Source organism: Melopsittacus undulatus, chromosome 3, assembly GCF_012275295.1.
Source record: "Melopsittacus undulatus isolate bMelUnd1 chromosome 3, bMelUnd1.mat.Z, whole genome shotgun sequence".
Classification (NCBI taxonomy): domain Eukaryota; kingdom Metazoa; phylum Chordata; class Aves; order Psittaciformes; family Psittaculidae; genus Melopsittacus; species Melopsittacus undulatus.
In genome coordinates, this window is record NC_047529.1 from 13461995 (window position 1) to 13482202 (window position 20208).

General features: G+C 46.7%; 1 protein-coding gene across 2 annotated transcripts in view; it reads right to left on the minus strand.

Annotated features, from left to right (window-relative positions):
- The window catches only part of ASXL2 (ASXL transcriptional regulator 2), a 110980-nt gene extending 91664 nt beyond the window's left edge, over positions 1-19316 (minus strand). For both annotated transcript variants that reach the window (XM_034060446.1, XM_034060445.1), the window contains exon 1: positions 19097-19316. In XM_034060446.1, coding sequence (XP_033916337.1) covers positions 19097-19153 — 57 coding nt within the window. In that variant the 5' untranslated portion in view covers positions 19154-19316. The remainder of the gene's footprint in view (positions 1-19096) is intronic.
- Between the last annotated feature and the right edge of the window lie 892 nt (positions 19317-20208).

The window sequence follows — 20208 nt, forward strand, 5'->3', positions numbered from 1 at the left end:
GAAGTGAATCAACACCTTCATTCATACATACCGAGGTTCAAGGCTAGTTAATAGCTTCAGAGCTTTCCTAGGGCACCAAATTAGCATGCACGTCACTCAAACACAGTCACACCACAGGCAAGCAGCTCCTTAGAAGGCTATAATGAATCATTCATGAATACAGGAGCTGAAACCCTGGTTAAGGGAATTTTATAAAGACATCCCCTCCCCCAGACCTGTCCGGCACAAAATGACTTTTCTGGGTGATGCTGTTCTCTTTTACAGCTCATCCTTTGCCAGAACTAAGAGTTGGCTATACTACTCCATTTAAGAAAGCTTTGAGTGATCAGAATAAGTTCTGCCCATGTAACTCCAAGTATATCATGTCAGTACTCAAAATTATATAGGATAAAAGCCTCATGGAAACCTGCGTTTGAAGTGATGGAGGGTTTTTTGTTTGGTTGGCTTCATTGGTGTGGTGTTCTGTGCCACGAATCCACAGTAGCTTGAGAAATTACCAGTGCAATATCCTGCATGCTCTGCAGGGCCAGGCAGCAAAACCTGTTTTGGGTTACACCTCAAGCTTGGTTCATCTAACATGGACCTCTTATCTCCTGGCCATTCCTTTCTAGGAGGAGAACTCCAGCTACAACAGCCAGCAATAGCTGTGTATTTCCATATACACTCCTTCAGAAAGAAATAATCTTTATGCAATGCAGACCTTTTACAGAGAAGTGGGTCAGCTATAAAAAGCCCAAAGTGTATGTGGAATTCCTTTTCCGTCAGTCACTCCAGAACAGCATGCTAGGCAGAGGCAGCATGCGAAATACCAGCTCACTCTGGCAAGTAATGAGAGGAGTGAAGAGGGGGACAGAAGGACTTGACCTAGATTGCAGTATCTTTTCTAATCATCCAATTAGCCAAATGCTATTCAAGGTTTTAACCAGAAATGAGGTCAAGAAGGAATGGACAACTCCATATTATTAGAAATCCAGTACCATTAAATGCCATTGCATCTTCTCATTTTATGCAGCATTTAAGACTACAGTGTACCACACTGTTTTTAAATCTAAATAGTATCATGAAGAGGTGAGACCAAAGAATCGCATTTCACAAGGACCCAGTTAGGCAACTGCACAACTCTGAGCACATGAGCTTAGAGGAGGACACGGGAGGACACCAGGCTATACTGCTGCAGTAGCTCCACAGATACTCATTGCTTGTTTCTGCCAAGAGAGACCACTTGAGAGGCAAGACAGAGCAGAGACACAGGTCTAAAGCTGTACACCACTACTCAGGCAGAGGCAAGAGCTGAAACTGTCTGTATTTGTGATATGGCTGAAACTGAAGTGTTGCTTCAAATAAACCGTATCTGGACTTGTGAAAACTTGTCCAACCAAAACACAACATGACCATTCTGCAGGCTACTATGCTCCTGCCAACTTCCAAAACTCCCACCCAGAAGCTCAATAAGCTCAGCTTTAAGCTGAGAACAAGCAGCATGACAAAAGCCTGACAGGATTATAGCAACCTCAAAGTTCACGAGAAGTTTGATACCTAGGATAGATTTCTGTGGGGAAAACCCTAACGTGACCGTCCCTACAAACCAACTCAAAGGTTCTGGACCCAGAACTTTCATCTCTGAATTTAGAGACGAGAAACAAAAGTGGAATAGCACCTGGGGTGAGGGCTTGTACACAGCATGCCTCCAGCAATAATGTGCGTACAAGATGGAAAGAAACCTATCAATGGGGACTAAAAGAACTGCCTTTCCCAAAAGAACCTCTCTCAAGGCTTGAGAGGCTCAGCAGTTGCAAAGCGGTGATCTAAGTGACATAAGAAGGTCACAATTATTAAGCAAGACATACCAGAACTGCTCCTTGCTATACATTTTGTCTCCCCTACACAGCACAAGAGTTCAGGATTTGGATGCAAAAGACTATGAAGTTGTCGTCTTAGCACATACATACTTACAGTACAAATGGTCTTAAGCTTCCCAATTAGTACTTGTGGAGAGAATATTTTAGTTTAAACCCTGTAATAGTGCCTACATTTTGTTAGTGAAAGGAAAGCACAGACAAAGCAGCAAGAGGATACAGGACACATGAAAATAAACAACACCACAACTGGAGAGCAAACACCAAAGAGGTCAGAGTCCCAGAACCTGCACAAAGCAGCCCAACAGGAAAGTCTCAAAGCCATACAGTCCTCAGACTGTCATCCTGCATGGGGCAAAGAGCCAACTGCAGCCAGCTCTTGCTTGAAGCAGGTGGCACACCAGGCATACAAGGATGAGTTTGCAGTATCAGTATATAAAAGCATGGGCATGTTAAAATCAGCATGACTAGCTACTAAACTTAGGCAAGTTATTTTACTTAACTCACTGCCAAGAAACTGCATTTGTCTCAAATGACTGAACACTCTATTAAAACACCAAACTTCTGCGAGCTAAAGTGTCCAGGCTGATGCTGAAAGATGGTCCTGCATCTCCGGCACACTGCCCTTCCTTCAGGCTGCAAGCCATGTGTGCTGGCAAGCAGTAAACAGGATCAGGGATCTAATCCAAGCTAAAAATAATCTTACCTCCTTTTTATTTTAATTAAACAAACCAAACAAACCAGAACAGCTTTACGATTGACTTTGCCAAGCAGTTTTGCACACTCACAGAATGGTTTGGGTTGGAAGGGACCTTGAAGTTCAACTAGCTCCAACCCCTGCCACAGGTAGGGGCACCTTCCACTAGACCAGGTTGCTCCAAGCCCCGTCCAGTCTGGCCTTCAACACTGCCAGGGATGGGGCAATAACAGATCTTCTGATCACTCTTCTGGCACTAAAATGAGAGGCCAGTGCAAAGGCAGCACTGACACACATCTGGCAGCAGCAGCAGCCTGAATGATTCACCAAACAGCCTTTGCCTTGCAAACATCACAGGATCCTGCAGGAAGCAGGTCACTGCATTTCCTGCAGGTTTCAGCCTGGGACCCTGCCCACTTTCATCCTCCTACTAAGGGAAGGAGAATCCAAAAAGGAAAGAAAGAAACAAAACATTTACAACAGCACATGCTGCAGACAAAAATCAAGTTCTATGGATTTGTTAACCTTTACTTAAAAGATTACTTCCCTTTTGGTTCTACCAATTGAAGCAGTAAGGTTGATGCAAAATCACCTGACATGCACATTTGCTGCTGGTTTCAAACAGAAGGACCACACAACAAGTCAAAGCCACTGCAGCTCTTTTCACTCTGTGTGTTACACCTTGGAGGCCTGCACTACGATGCATGGAGTCAACATGCTCACATTAAGGGTGATCTGTAAAGATCAACATGACTTTCCCTCTTGGTTTCCAGGGTTAGACAGAAAGCCTCTTCACAACAACAGTTGCAAGAGACATCATGGATTATTCCTGATGGACAGGTATTTACAAAATCTCCAGCCGAAAACTGTATTAAGACATGATCATCATCATTCTAACAATACTTAAAATTGCTTAGAAGCATCAGCTTAACTGAGATCACCAGAACATGAAACAATTGTGTAATATTTATTACAAACCATAAGAAAAACCTTACTTAAACCCCCACCTTGTTCTAATAATCACAGAATAGTTTGGGTTAGAAGGAATCTTAAAGCTCATCTAGTTCCACCACCTACCCTCCACAGGCAGGGACACCTTCCTCTAGACCAGGTTGCTCCAAGCCCCGTCCAACCTGGCTTTGAACACTGCCAGGGATGGAGCTTCTCTGGGCACCCTGTGCCAGGGCCTCAGCACCCTCATAGCAGAAGAGTATCAATACTACTTCAACTTCTAAAATTTCTCCTCCAACAATTAGAGCCAGGATAGCATTACCAACCTTTTTTCCTTTAGTGAAAGAGTTACGACCTTTGATGTTCTTTTACCCTTGTTAGGAAAAAGGTTCTCTTTCCAATTTCAGCTTTCACATTAGCTAGAAAGCTGAAGAAAGACACTGTGGGAAATTCCTTGCCTACTGACCTGAAGGGAGAACACTATAGGCTTTCACTTGAAGATGAAGCTATTCATCCAGCTAATCTTCTCTCCTGGAGAGAAATCTCTCAGAACACAAGCTCCTCACCATCTCATTGGAATACAGACCTTGAAATGCAAAACTCTCTTGTTACAGTAAGAGTCCTGGCAAGACATCCACCCTGCCTGGCAGAAAGCCTCAGTGGCTGCTCTGAAGTCAGTGCTCAGGCACGTCTATCTTCCCCCAAAACCACTACTGTGAACCTTCCCGTCTGGCAGGGAGAGCCAGCACTGAGAGGGATAAGGCTGCTGAGCTGCACTCAAGTTTGTGTTTTGTTTGAAATGCTGCAAGCAATGCTTTGCACTTCATTTCATCCATTTTGTCACTGGTAGAGAAAGCAAGCAGCAGAAACGCTTTTCACCAAGTGTCAGCACTGGTAAGCACACTTGGAAACAGACTGGAAGTGTAAATACAGGTAAAAAAAAAACCAAACAAAAAACACAACAAAGGTAGTTGTACAGAGGTAGCATCAGACTTCTGAATCCAGCAACAAAGGAGGTGGCTTCTTTGCTATTCACCAGGTCCCAATTCTGATAAACCAGAAACGTTGTGTTTTTATAAGTCACTAGTCAAAGCTCCAAATGAAGTGGCAGAAAGAGGGGAGACTGAGATGAGCTCTTAGGCAGAAGTTGTTCCCTGTGAGGGTGCTGAGGCCCTGGCACAGGGTGCCCAGAGAAGCTGTGGCTGCCCCATCCCTGGCAGTGTTGAAGACCAGGTTGGATGGGGCTTGGAGCAACCTGGTGTAGTGGAAGGTGTCCCTGCCTGTGGCAGGGGGTTGGAACTGGATGAGCTTCAAGGTCCCTTCTGACACAAACCATTCTGTGATTCTATGATATTCCTCTAGTTACACAGGAGGAAAAAAAAGAAGAAAGGGCAACAAATGCAGAGGAAGCTCAGAACAGGATACACCGAAGGTATCTTTGTGAAAGGAATATAGCGATAAGCAGCTTTTATGCAAGACACCAGTATCTCTCAGAACTTCACTGTAAAGGTCAAGAGATGGGAAGTCCGCAGGAACAGAAGGGCAGGATGAGGTGCAGAAGACAAGGGGCCATTGGTCACTTCCCTGCAGAGGCAGTAAGACAGTAAGCAGCTCCAGCTTTTCAAACACCAACAAAATAAGAAAACAGAGATGACCTTGAAGTTCAGGGCTAACTGGAGCCACCACATTTCCTCGTTCAAGTAACCACAGGAAATGCAGGCAGGTAACTTGCACCAGGCAGGTCTTTTGGTGGATACTGGTTTTCCACAATCCTCTCTCCAAAGCAGAGAGGAAACCTTAACACTTACTCTTTCCTTGTAAGACTGAAACCCATTTAACTATTCAGCTCTAGAGGAGACATTAGGTCAAAGACGGACAAGAAGCCCCAGTGGCCAAAAAAATCAAAATAAAAGATACTTGAAGTACGTTATCTGCTTGGGTAAGGAAAGTACGCTACTATTTGTAGAGAACTGTGTCAGTAAGAACAGTTTGTTACCAAAGTTAAGCGCTCATTCTAACAACACAAAGGCTTTGTCAGGAAAGTAACTTTTTCTGCAGAATTTGTATTTGCACAGCAAAGAGCTGAAATCATTCAGCAGAACTGAGGTGAGGAAACCCCCTGCAAACACTTCCAGCATAAGGAGAGTGAGGAAAAACATTTTCAGCATGTTTCAAGTGGCACTCCAAGATCTAAGACAGCCACTGATAACAACTAAAGCTCCACGTGTGCCTTGCCATGTGGTTTTCAGGTTGCTAACTATCCCAAAGCAAGGATATCAAATGCAAAGATGCAGGTGTTCTTTACTTCAGTTTGCTTTCCAAAACAGATGTTGGTTGTTTAGTGGAAGAAAAACCATCCAAGCTCAAGACTGAATGAAAATCTTGCTGATCAAGGACAAACTCATTATTGCAACAACACTGCTGATACAAGACAATTTTATTTGCCATTTCCTGAGCTCTGGTGTTCAGACTTCAACAAGAAGTGAGATCTGCAAGTTCAGATGGAAATGACTGCAAGGAGCTGAACAAAGAGACCCTGAAGACCTATAGCTGCCTCTTAAGGATCTGGCATGAAAGAGAAACAGACTTTTCAAGTGATGGTGTATGCTAGCACTTGAAAACAGAGATTATCTAGCTCAGTAAGACCAAGTCTTGGTCATAAGCATTAAACCTTGCTATTGTAATGGCAGACAGTTATTCATACAACCTGCACCAAAGATGTTTATGTTTTGCTGCCCAGTAGCTGCTGAAAAGTAACTTAAGTGATGCTCTAATAATGCCATGAAACAAACACTGACATTTTCATGGCAGTAAGAATGGGATCTAACCTTCAACAGGGGTTAAGGAGAACAGAATTAACTCTGGCTGATACACCGACAGGTGCATTTGGGAGTGCAAAGATTAAATAGCAAAGACTGTATGATTTAATTTCCAGGACAAAGTGCATAATAACTTATTTGCTTACTTACCCTCTGCCACTGGAAGAGCTGTGTCCACATTACATAAAGACAAAGCAAACTGTAAACTCAGTATTTGCAGAGGTACACTGATACTTAGTAAGACAGAGTAGAAAGCAGAACTACATTTATACTGCACATACTGTTGAGGAAGGACTGCAACAGGAACCCTTCTCAACACTCAGTCTCACAATGGTTTGGCAAGAAAGAAAAATTGCCCCATCCCTGAGAGTGTTCAAGGTCAGGTTAGAGAGAGCTTGGAGCAGCCTGGTCTATGGGAAGGTGTTCCTTCTTATGGAAAGGGGTTGGAACTGGATGAGCTTTAAGGTCCCTTCCCACCCAAACCATTCTGTGATTGTAAGATATTATGAAGACAGACGCAAGTTAAACACCAGCAACCAAAGGAACATAATACAAATTGTGATGCCTTTCAGTACATCTGCACTACACACTAAGCACTCAACTGGAGGGAGCCAGGCCTTGTGGAATCCTGCTGTGGGATCTCCAGCTGACAGTGATCAGCCATTTTCAACCCTTCACCTTGCTCTGTGTATTACTCCTGCAGAAGCTACTGGAAGGAGTTGCAGCAATGCCTAAATCCAGGCAGGCTTGTTCCAGGTACTGCTCAAGAATCCCAGGCTCTGGAGGTGATGTCCCAGGTGACAGCAGAACAGAGTCCTCTAAGGTGTCTGGGGACCCTATAGTCCAATAGCTGGACAGTGCACAAGCCCCAGACCAGCTACAACACACAAGACTCCCACACAGTGAAGCATCATCTGCCAGGTTGAAGCAGGATGAGTGCAATCAGTGCCCTATGAGTATTACTGACCATTTACTTGCTAGTCTTTTTAGATTGTACTGCCAGGAATGCCTGCTTACTGCAGCTTTTCAGCATCCACAAATCCCCGACAGGCTCTGCTTGTGGATCACATGCCAGAAAGCACAGGGGAAAAGAGTAAATGGGTTTTGTGGCTCTCCAGAGGGAGGATGCTGCATTGGGACAGAGTATAGACTGAGCTCAGAAAAAGCTTCCAAACAGCAAAATTGCAAGTCAGAAGAGATAATGTTTATTGTTGCCTCTTGTAAGAAGTTTAAGATTCACATTTCCCCACATGGAAGGTAGGGAAGAAAAAATTCTTCCCAGCAGAGCACAAATCTCATGACTTGCCAGAAAACGAACAGGGACATTTTTATGAAGTGATCTTATCAAATCAATTTGGAATTCAGAAAACAGTGAAACACAAGTGCTTCCCAACTCCCACAGAGCCAGTGCAGTTATTAGAATGAAAGACAATGCGTCATATCTATAAAACAACAGTTTCAGCAGAACATACAGTTAGCAGCAAAGGCACTGCAGTAATTTGTGCTCATGAAAATGAAATTTTACTCTGCCCCAAAGAGAGAAGTACACAAGTTCAGTTCCTGCCCCAAAGTTGCATCACTATGATGACATCAGTGGGTTGACTCCTGGTTGGAGTCAGTGGTAGTCACACCAGTTTGGCCTAGGATGAACATACTGCATTTAAGCAGGGATTCCTTTGGATGCTGTGGACCTGTTGGAGCAGGTCCACAGGAGGCCACAGCTCCGAGGGCTGGAGCACCTCTCAAAAGGAGAAAGGCTGAGAGAACTGGGCTTATTCAGCTTGGAGAAGAGAAGGCTGAGAAGGAAGAAGGAAGACCTTAGAGCAGCTTCCAGTACCCAAAGGGACTGACAAGACAGGGGGAGAGGGGCTTTTTACACGGGCATGTAGGGATATTCCAGTATGTAAAGGGTGGTTACAAAGAAGATGGAGACTCCCCTTTTTACCACAAGTCACACAGAAGAGACATGGGGTGATGGGCACAAGTTACTCCTGGAGAGATTCTAGCTGAATTGTAGAAGAAATTTTTTCATGATGAGAACCACCAGGCAGCTTTTGGAATAATCTCCCCAGAGAAGTGGTGACTCCCCAACATCGGACACTGTTAAGATTCAGCTAACTGCGTTATGGGACATCTAGCCTAGATCCTGGTGGGCCTAGAAAGGTTGGACAAGATGATTGTTGAAGTCTCTTCCAAACTGGGTTTCTACAATTCAATTCAAACCATACTTAGCAGACATACTACTTTCCTGGTTGCTCTAAAAGCAGAGGAAGGACAATAAACTTGACCACCCACAAATGGTTATCTATCTTACCAAGGCCTGATAATCAACATATCAGGGTTCTATGCCTGATAATCAACATATTAGGTTTCTAGCCATTACAAAAAAGCTTCTGGTACACATCAGTACCCAACCCAAGAACCACCACTGTCATGCAGCAGCCGATAGAACTCTGAGGCTGTTAACACTCTGGTGTGAACCAAAGCCATTTGGGACATTAATTCAGATTAGACCTCCAAGAAGCTAGTAGCTGCAGAGATGTTTCAAATACACAGCAAGAACCAGACTGAATGCCTTGGCTGTTCTTGGTCATCTATTTTTACTCCTCCAAACAGTGTAACCCAACCACATCAGCAGAGAACCTGACAAACATTGATTAAAAAAAAAAAAACAACAAAAAACAAAACCAAAACCCACAAAAACACACCAAACCAAAACCAAACAGATCTATCAAGCATCCACTTCTGGTGCATTTTTAACATAAAGTGTAGGCAATGTGCACATGCACTGCTGAGCCAAGAAGTCACAGGATGACCTTATTCAGCACTGGCATATTTGGGCAGTCACACTCACATTACTATAGTTTTAACTCAGGAGAGCATCCATGAGCTGGCTCTCAGTTGTCTCTATCATGTTTCAACTCTCCTTCTGGAGCAGCTAGTAGAGAAGACAATGGATTCTCTTTGGATGAAGCCAGAGGAGCACTTTTTGGGCTGGACAGGTGGGCCCATGCAAACCTCATGAGGTTCAACAAGGACAAGTGCAAGGTCCTGCACCTGGGTCAGGCAACCCCTGGTATCAGTATGAGATGGGGGCTGAAGTGATGGAGAGCAGCCTTTCCGAGAAGGACTTGAGGGTATTGGTCAAGGAAAGGCTCAACATGACCCAATAGTGTGCACTAGCAGCCCAGAAACCAATTGCATCCTGGGCTGCATCACCAGAACTGTGACCAGCAGGTTATGGGTATTCTTCCCCTCTGCTCTGCTGAGAATCCCCTGCAGTTCTACATCCAGCTCTGGGGCCTCATCATAAAAAGGACATGAAGATGTGGAGCAAGTCTAGGGGAGGCACAAAGATGCTCTGAAGGCTGGAGCACCTCTGCTGTGGAGACAGGCTGAGAGAGCTGGGCTAGTTCAGCCTGGAGAAGAGAAGGCTCCAGGGAGACCTTGGAGCAGCTTCCAGTGCCTAATGGGGCCAACAAGGAAGCTGGAGAAGGGCTTTCAACAAGGGCCTGCAGGGACAGGACACGGGGGAATGGCATTAAACTGACAGAAGGAGAGATTTAAATGAGCTCTTAGGAAGAAGTTGTTCCCCATGAGGGTGGTGAGGCCCTGGCACAGGTTGTCCAGAGAATCTGTGGCTGGCCCATTCCTGGCAGTGTTCAAGACCAGGCTGGATGGGGCTTGGAGCACCTGGTCTAGTGGAAGGTGTCCCTGCCCTTGGCAGGGGGTTGGAACTGGGTGAGCTTTAAAGTTCCTACCAACCCAATAGTCAATGATTCTGTTCAAAGCACATGCAGTGAGAGGCAGAAGTTCAGCCCTGTGGGTCAAACTGTATCTGCCCTGATGCAAAACCCTGCAGCAAACACAGCACAGACACCAACTCCTGCTTGCCACCAATTCGCCTCCGAATTAATGATTGTTACTGCATGTTACATCATTAATACAAATCACACTTGGTACAAAATAAAGCACACTGTGAAGCATGGGGTTTAAGGACAAAGTACTTTAATTTCCCATCTTTGTGTACAAAAAGTTTTCATGATACCCAGAATCATACTACACTTTAGGAAAATATTATTCCATTTCTTTAGGGCACCAGATAATGTGCTGGTTGCTACACAATGGTTAGGTTCATTTAAACCATCTTCATCAGATGCTGCAAAAACCATATCCAGGAAACAAAACTGGTTTTTGTTCTCGAACGTTTGCACTTGGAAAAGCCTTGCACAAAAAATTGCCCAAGACATGCTTGAACATCTGCATTGCTCAGCTGATTGCAAAGGAGACCACAGCTTTTGCAGAAAGTTCATTTTGGTGTTCTTGCAGCTTTAGAGATGAGCTGTCTAAAGGAAGTCTGAATTAGATCTTTAAATCCTTCCATGCTACAATAAAGTTAGAGAGAAACCAAGCAAAACCGTATCTAAGCTCCATATAAATTTTAATACTTAAAACCATAGATGCAGTTTAGGCAAGAACAGAAAAAAACATGTTTGAGATCCTTGTAGTGCTACTGCACTAAGTACTCCTACCGGAACACAGAACAAAGTGAACCATTGCCAGGACCTCCGATACTGACCTTGCTGTAAGAGGCACTCACAGGCAGGGCTGCAATGCTCTGCCCCAGCGGGGATTCCCCGCCTGGCACCAATGCTCCCCACTTCCTCTTCCGTGCTGTGCTGCTGAGCTGGGCTGCTCCCACATCTGCCTCCTCCCTGCTCTGCAGGAGCCAAAATCTTGGGAGCACTTTTTCCCCAAGTGCACTGATGCTGTGGGACAGATGTGGCTTCAAAACCCTCAAGCCAAGAACCACCCCCTTGGGTATCATTTAAAAGAAGTTGTACTACTACTAATAAAATTAACCACACCTTCACACAGCATTGCATTGCCAGCCCTGTAGATCAGCTACAAAGCCAGCAAATGACCTTAACTCCAGAGTAAGCACAACTGCCTATCCAAAGCTGCAGGTATATGTAGTAACTCATGCGGATTTTGACATCTTTAAAGAGGTTAAAGTTCTAACCAGAACATGGACTATGACTTGGAAATTAGTCTGTAAGTGCCAGCCAAATAACTGAATTATTGTGTTTGGAAGAAGGACAGATCCTATAGTCTGCCCCCTTGCTAAAGCAATGAAAGTGGGTTACTCTTCCACCTCACCCCTTCCAAATTCTCCATTTCCATATCAGAACCAGTTTTTTAAGCCTCCATTTATCTCTTACAGATTCCCAAGATGAGCTGAAGGCAACTTTCAGTTCACTAGAAGGTCTAGCATCCAGAAGAGAAAATATCAGAGGATACAACCCACACTGGGCTGAAACAGAGTTTACATTTGCAGAGCAATTGCTGACTTCACAATAAATCCTTTTTAAAAAAAGAATTTAAAAATTGCAGGAAAAATACATCCAAGTGCTGTGGTCAGTAAGAGATGTGTATGAGTAAAGAGCAACGGAAACTGCAGTTCTCTGGCATATGACAACGTTCGTGCCAACTTTTGTGCAGTCTTGTGCAGCCACGAGTCTGTTTCTCTGGAAACCTTGCCAAGGTATTTTCCTGGCTTCAGACACATCAATACCTCACGTGGCAGGAGGCCGCCGTACAATGGCTTGGTCACCACAGCGGTGGCTACTGACTGCACTGAGTCTGTCACACAGAAGTCTCTGCAAAAGCATTTAACAAACTAACCTTAGCCACAGCTGCGTGTCATCAGTAGACACAGGTCTCATACCTGGACATGGACTGAGAACAGGGAAGGAAGCTGTGTTAATATTCAGGGGATTAAAAAAGAAACATAATACCAGCAATAAACCTAACACACAACAACAAAGAACCCTTTAAGAAAATCAGTAAAAGAAACCTGACCAGCTTCAGCTGTCAGCTCATTTCACAAGCTTTGATTAATCATTTCACCTTCCACAGCACTACCTCTTTCAGTACCTTGCTGGAAAGTGAAAAGCCACTTCTCACATTCACCAGGAAGAGCCTGGTGTGCTCCAAATTCATCTCCAGACTTTTTCCAACTGAGCCATCAGACCTCTGAAGCACCAATGAAATGAAGAAATCCATCCCAGACATCACGTGCATTTTGTACCCAGTCAAACTAAGTACTGCTGTCAAAAGACACACAATTCAGCTCTGCCAGACTATAAGCTGCACACTTGAAATATCTAGTAGACTGATCAATTCCCCAGACTGTTTTACAGAATCCTCTGAATTTCTCCATATTTCTGCAGCAGTCCTGGAACCTCTGCAGATTTTCAAGTTTGATTATAAGGCTGAGCACATACACTCAGGTACTTGCAGAGAGGCGGGCAACTTCTACAATCTGGATCCTTCCGCCCTCTCTTCTGCATACATCTTGAAAGAAAGCAGGGAAAAACAGCATCCCTCAGATTAAGAGAATAATAGAAACATAGAATGGTTTGTGTTGGAAGGGAACTTAAAGGTCATTCAGTTTCAACTCCCTGCCACAGGAACTCCCTTCCACACCTTGCACCAAAACAGGTTGCTCCAAGCCCCATCCAACCTGGCCTTAAACACTGCCAGGGATGAGGCAGACACAGCTTCTCTGGGCAACCTGTGCCAGCGCCTCAGCACCCTCACAGGGAACAACTTCTGCCTAAGATCTCATCTCAGTCTCCCCTCTGTCAGGTTAAAGCCATTCCCCCTTGTTCTGTCCCTACAGGTCCTTGTCAAAAGCCCCTCTCCAGGTTTCTTGTCAGCCCCTTCAGGCACTGGAAGCTGCTCTAAGGTCTCCCTGAAGCCTTCTCTTCTCCAGACCGAACAAGCCCAGCTCTCTCAGCCTGTCTCCATAGCTGAGGTGCTCCAGCCCTCAGAGCATCTTCATGGCCCCTCTGGAAAAAGGGAATATAACCCCCATTTTCAAGAAGGGGAAAATGGATGACCTGGGGAATTACAGACCAGTCAGTCTCACCTCTGTGCCTGGCAAAATCCTGGAGCAGATTCTCCTGGAAGGCATGCTAAGGCACATGAAAAACAACAAGGTGCTTGGTGACAGCCAGCAGGGCTTCACTAAGGGCAAATCCTGCCTGAACAATTCGGTGGCCTTCTATGATGGGGCTACAGAACTGATGGACCGGGGTGGAGCAGTTGATGTCATCTACCTGGACTCATGCGAAGTGTTCAACACTGTCCTACACACCATCCTTGTCTCTAAATTGGAGAGACATCAGTTTGACATATGGACCACTCAGTGGATCAAGAACTGGCTGGATGGGCGTACGCAAAGAGCTGTGGTCAACGGTTCAATGTCCAGCTGGAGACCAGTAACAAGTGGTGTCCCTCAGGGATCGGTGTTGAGACCAGTCTTGTTCAACATCTTTGTCAGTGACAGTGGGATTGAGTGTGCCCTCAGCAAGTTTGCCAATGACACCAAGCTCTATGGTTCTGTTGATACGCTGGAGGGAAGGAATGCCATCCAGAGGGACCTTGACATGCTTGTGAGGTGGGCTGATGCCAACCTCATGAAGTTTAACCATGACAAGTGCAAGGTCCTACACCTGGGTCAGAGCAATCCCAGGCACAGCTACGGGTTGGGCAGAGAACAGATTCACAGCAGCCCTGCAGAGGACTTGGGGGTGTTGGTTGATGAGAAAATGAACATGAGCCAGCCTCAGTGTGCACTCAGCCCAGAAAGCAACCGTATCATGAGCTGCACCAAAAGGAGCATGACCAGCAGGTCAAAGGAGGTGATCCTGCCTCTCTACTCTGCTCTCGTGAGACCTCACTTGGAGTACTGTGTGCAGTTCTGGTGCCCTCAACATAAAAAGGACATAGAACTGTTGGAAAAAGTCCAGAGGAGGCCACGAGGATGATCAGGGGACTGGAGCACCTCCCATATGAAGACAGGCTGAAAAAGTTGGGGCTGTTCAGCCTGGAAAAGGCTGCATAGAGACCTCATAGCAGCCTTCCAGTATCTGAAGGGGGGCTATAGGGATGCTTGAGAGGGAGCCTTCATTAGGAACTGTAGTGATAGGACAAGGGGCAATGGGTTAAAACTTAAACAGTGGAAGTTTAGATTGGATATAAGAAGTTCTTCACTGTTAGGGTGGTGAGGTACTGGAATGGGTTGCCCAGGGAGGTTGTGAATGCTCCATCCCTGGCAGAGTTCAAGGCCAGGTTGGATGAAGCCTTGGGTGATATGGTTTAGTGTGAGGTGTCCCTGCCCATGGCAGGGGGGTTGGAACTTGATGATCTTAAGGTCCTTTCCAACACTAACTATTCTACAATTCTAGGAAGATTACTTACTTCAGTATCCCCCAGAAAATTGCACCTTAATAGAACAACAGAATGGTTTGGATTGGAAAGGACCTTAAAGCTCATCCAGTTCCTGCCACAGGCAGGGACACCTTCTACTAGAAAAGGTTGTTCAACACCCAGCCCAACCAGGCCTTGAACACTGCCAGGGATGGAGCATAAATGTAAGATAGACAGCCTTAATAAAGTCAGCTTGCAATAACATACCATTTTTTCCCTAACAAATAAACCTTCTATTTGACTTCACCTTTTGACCTTACTACATCATAGAATCATAGACACAGCAGATGGGACTGGAACACCAGATCAGATCTCATGTTCAGTGCTATCAGTTTCAGAGGCAGCATACCTTTTCATTTGAATTCTTCAGTTGACAGGAAGGATGAAAACAAACCCCTACAGCAAGAAAGCAGCAGAGCTCACATCACAAGAGCTACACAGCAACTGTCAGCACCATGACAAGACTCATCCTTGGACATTTGCATATTCAGAGATGACCACTGCAACATGCTTATGCTCAATCAGCTTTCCCAAGTGAATTCTCACAATGGATTTCCACCCTCCAGAGCCCAGGTCAATTTGACCCAACAGGAAATCAGCATGCAGGAAAAAAACACCACTGCTGCAGCACCCTCTCACAAAGACTGTGGTTTGTGTTCCTGGACGGCCCAGCCAAGGAGCATTTATGGTGCCCATCTCCAGCCCATGTTCACACAGCCCCTCTGCCTCAGTGGTCAGAGGTTTTACAGCAGAAAACTGTTCAGTCAGGTCACACATGGGGAACTTCCCATGAAAAACAAAACCAAACATCTTCAAACTTGGCACATGACAAGGTACACCTTCCTCCACAAAAGGAAAGCACAAAGGCAGCCTGTCTTCACTGTTAGGGTGGTGAGGTACTGGAATGGGTTGCCCAGGGAGGTTGTGAATGCTCCATCCCTGGCAGAGTTCAAGGCCAGGTTGGATGAAGCCTTGGGTGGCATGGTTTAGTGTGAGGTGTCCCTGCCCATGGCAGGGGGGTTGGAACTTGATGATCTTAAGGTCCTTTCCAACACTAACTATTCTACAATTCTAGGAAGATTACTTACTTCAGTATCCCCCAGAAAATTGCACCTTAATAGAACAACAGAATGGTTTGGATTGGTTTCTCATCAATGGTTTGGATTGTCTGTGGCTTCTGCCCAGCAGCAGGACTTCTTATCTGGATCTCAACAGGCCGCTAATGCACCACAACAGACACTTCCCTGCTGTACTTCCTCACACCACAGAGGATGACACCAGGGAAGTGTATGGAGCATTCCGCTGTGCTCAGATCCCTTTCTGCTTTGGAAAGCTGTATCACAAGGACTGTGTTAGACATCAGCAAGAGAAAGAGCAACAACTCTGAGATGAGCACTGAAAAGAAATCATAGAATCACAGAATTGTTTAGGTAGGAAGGGACTTCAAAGCTCATCCAGTTCCACCCTCTCCTGCCATGGGCAGGGACACCTTCCACTAGACCAGGTTGCTCCAAGCCCCATCCAACCTGGCCCTGGACACTGCCAGGGATGGGGCAGCCACAGCTTCTCTGAGCAACCTGTGTTAGGGCTTCACCACCCTCACAGGGAGCAACTTCTTCCAAGTATCTAATCTCCAGGCTCCAGGTTCTACGACTCCAGCAAGACCTTAAAGCAGCCTTCCACTGCCAAAAGGAGCCGACAATAAAGCTGGAGAGGTGTTTTGGGGAAAGGCCTGTAGAGACAAAACAAGGGGGAATGGATTTAAACTGACAGAGGGGAGACTGAGATGAGCCATCAGGAAGAAGTTGTTCCCTGTAAGGGTGGGAGGCCCTGGCACAGGGTGCCCAGAGAAGCTGTGGCTGCCCCATCCCTGGCAGTGTTCAAGACCAGGCTGGACGGGGCTTGGAGCAACCTGGTCTAGTGGAAGGTGTCCCTGCCCATGGCAAAGGGTTGGAAGTGGATGAGCTTTAAAGGTCCCTTCCAAACCATGCCATTCCATTATATGTAGTGTATTTGTCTTAAAATTGTGTACTATTATCTTAAACTTGTACTATATAGCATTAGTTTCTTACACTTTAATGAAGCTTTTTACTTTAACTGCAGGGACACCCAGCCGTTGTCCCAACAGAAGTCACAAGTTAACAGTCATCTGCAGCTGCAAATTTACTGAATGAGCCAGGAAATAAGAAAAAGGTTGTTTATCAACAGTAACTTCCTCCCTGAGCAGGCTGCCCGCATGGGGCACCCTTTCCTTACTTCACACTGCAATTCTGCTCCAAAAAACAGTGTTGTACATCTAAGGGCCAGCATAACTTGAGTCCCACTGAATCCACTTCATCCATATACTTTCCAAGGTCCTGCTATCAAACAGAAAAGCCATGCTGCTGTTGCTTACCACCCTGCTTCCAGCTGACACTGAACTGCTACAACAGATTAAACTAATTCAAGTAGATGGTGCTCTACCCTCCCCACGTTCTCACCACCTCCCTTGTGCTGGAGGACCCCTAACCTCAAATACCTGGTATGGGTAAGACTAAACTAGCACAAAAGCAGAAGAGCACCATCCTAACAACAATGGGTTTGGGCTGATTTAGCTCCCTGAATTACATACACTGACCAGCGCTGAGATGACAGAGCAAGTGAGGAGGCAGAGCAGGGACAGAACTGCCACAGAAACATATGCTGTGGTAACCTCACACTGCTGCTCAGGGACCACCAAAAGGTGGTTTGTCAGGACACACTGCCATCCAAACCTGCAGCCCCAAGTCTCTTCCCCTGCAGCTCCATGCTGACCTGCAATTGTCAGGGCTCACTCCACCCTGCAGTGAGCCAGGTTAGAGCTCAGTGAGCAAACACTCTGCAGAAAGAGCATAGATATGCAACACTACATTGAAGACCTTCCTCAAACCTGGGGAAAGTTCCATGCTACCTTTCAGGAGCAGAACAGTAAGTCACCAGAGAGCTGCTATGTTTCTTAATGCGGTTTTATAAGATACCCTACAAACTTGAACCACCAGCAGATGAGAATCCAATAGGTGCACACAAGCTAGGGCAGGAATCAAAAAGCATTATTTCAAACCAAAAATGCAGAGAAACTTTTTGAAGACTGGAGTTGGAGCTTGACCAGAATAGTTTAACATTCCCGCTGAATACACAAATAGAAACATTTGCCAAAACTGAGGTTTTGGCAAGCATTTACTTATCCTCTCCTAGTTTGAGCAGTCTCTGCCATCAGCCTGGGTATGCAACCCAGGGAAGCATGTAACCTTCAGTTTTGATAGTTTTCAGTGCAGCTGTTCTAAATAGGTGTTTTAGCCTTTAAGTGGATTCTGGAACAGATCAGTGGATGAATAGGAGTGCACACAGCCTGGAAAAGATCTGGTCCCACAATACACCCTTGGCTGGAATCCTTCCACTCTTTCAGAACAAATTCTTAACAATTATATGCATTAACACATACAGAGAAGTACCAAAGTATTCACCAGTGGGATAGTAGTTTATATTCTTAGAATAACTAACCACATCTTATCTCCTGAAAGAGCATCAGCAATTTGGTGCCTTTCAAACTGAAAATATAAAGTCCAAATAAATTGCTATTTATTAAAATAGTACTTGCAAGTCTCAGCCGCAGATGTCTGTTTACATTTACTTTCTAGCCAGACTTTCCAAGTCCTGTTTTAACAGATACCTCTCTCAGAATGGTTATGATAGAACCCAAACTTCTCCCCCCCTCCATTAGGCAGCTTTGAATCCACACTGCAAATACAGATCTCACAGGAGCCTACATTGTACTTTCACAATGCAGTGCTTTTGCTCAGCTCTTGCAGGTTGCACTTGTTTAGTTTCCTCTCTCATACTTGTCCCACTACTCAACTTCCCTTTTCTTTTATCCACTCCATAATGTGCCTGTCCCGCACAGAAACTATGGTAAATCCATCTTGAAAGCAGCACAGTAACAACTGTCAGGCTGGAAAACTATAAAAGTTACAGATATGGGCTTCACAACTCACTACCTGACCAGAGGCAATTAGCTCCTGCAACAAGTTGTACTGCATGAAAAACATTGACATACCGGGAAGACTTAAAAACCCCAATGTGCATGACAGTGTTATTTACATCCTCATTAATCCCCGCGTTTTGCAAATGTGAAAAGGCAATGCCTCCCCACCACCACCCTGGAGCTTCCCATACAAATTTGTACCTAGAAATATTAAGCAACCAGAGAGCAGGTCAAAATCAAAACCTACCCATGCCAATGCGCGGCAGCCCGCACCGCACAGACCCTCGCCCCAAGCCGGCAGCCCGCAGCGCACGCACCCCGCGGCCCCGCAGGCAGCTGCGGCCAAGACGGCCCTGACCTCCCCGAGCTGGGCCAGACGCGACGGGCGCAGCCGTCCCCGCCGGGAAGGAGCCTGCACCATAGTCCAGAGCGTCCGGGAAGCCCCTGACCCGCCCCAGCGCCCTCCGGCCCCCCCGCAGCCGCAGGCCCCACGTACCGTCCGGGCGGCCTCTGCCCAGGTCCTGCCCTTCTTCCTGCGGCCCTTCTCCCTCATGTCGGACGCGGCAGGGCGCAGCTGACTCGGAGGTACCCGGGGTGCTCCGTCCGTGCGGGAGGCCGGGGGGCAGGCGGAGGCAGACGAAGGAGCCCTAAGTGCGAACAACCCCCACCACAGCAACCCCTGCACCCCCCGCCAGCGCTGCTGCCATATTGGGCTTCTACTGTAAAGGGCCCCGGTCATGTGACCCCGCCCGCGTGACTCCACCTACTGTACGGACCGCCGGCGGAGAGCCCCGCCCTCCCCGCTCAGACTCGCGCATGCGCACTGCCCCCAGCGCCGCGCTTGCCAAAGGGCGCGGCCGTCCCCCGCTGCGGCTCCGCCCCCCCCAGCTGCGCACGCGGCGCCGGGGGGGTGTCATGATGGCGGCGGGGTGGTTGTGAGGGGTGTTGGGCGCTCCTTCTCGCCTCTGCCCCGGGTGGTTGCGAGCCCGGCCCCGCTTGACCTCCCCCGTTAGTAGGAACGGTCTCCGGCTCCCCAGTCCCCCCGCCATCAGCGGTTACCGAGCGTACCCTGCCTACACATGCACCGCACAGCCGTCGTTGCCTGATTCCACCCGCGTCCCTTGCAGGGACACCAGCACCTGCAGTGGGAGCTGCTGACCCCATCCGCTGGCACCAGAACGCTTCCACTCGGTGGTGGTGAACGGGCATGCAAGGTGTCACTGTCCTCCATTGGCACTTCACCCTGCATTCACCCATCCATTCACATGGCTGCTAGCCTGTGCTGCAGATCCTTTTGCTCCCTACTGCAGCCGAACTCACCACCTTCTCCCTCACCAACACTATTACCTGCTCCCATCCCATCCATGGGCTGCCATGGCAGCTGTCCTGGTGGTTGGCTGTTCTGTAGTATTGCAGCATATATTCCCAAACCCCTTTGTAGCACACCATCCCGCCATCCCACCTCATCCTCTGGAGTTCCAATCCATCTTCTCTCAACCAGGGACAACCAGGTGAGCCTCCCACCCAGACCTGTCATTCTGTTTCCATCTTCTCTCCTGTTAAAGGAGGGATATCACTGACTGGGTAAAAAAACCCTAATTATCACGC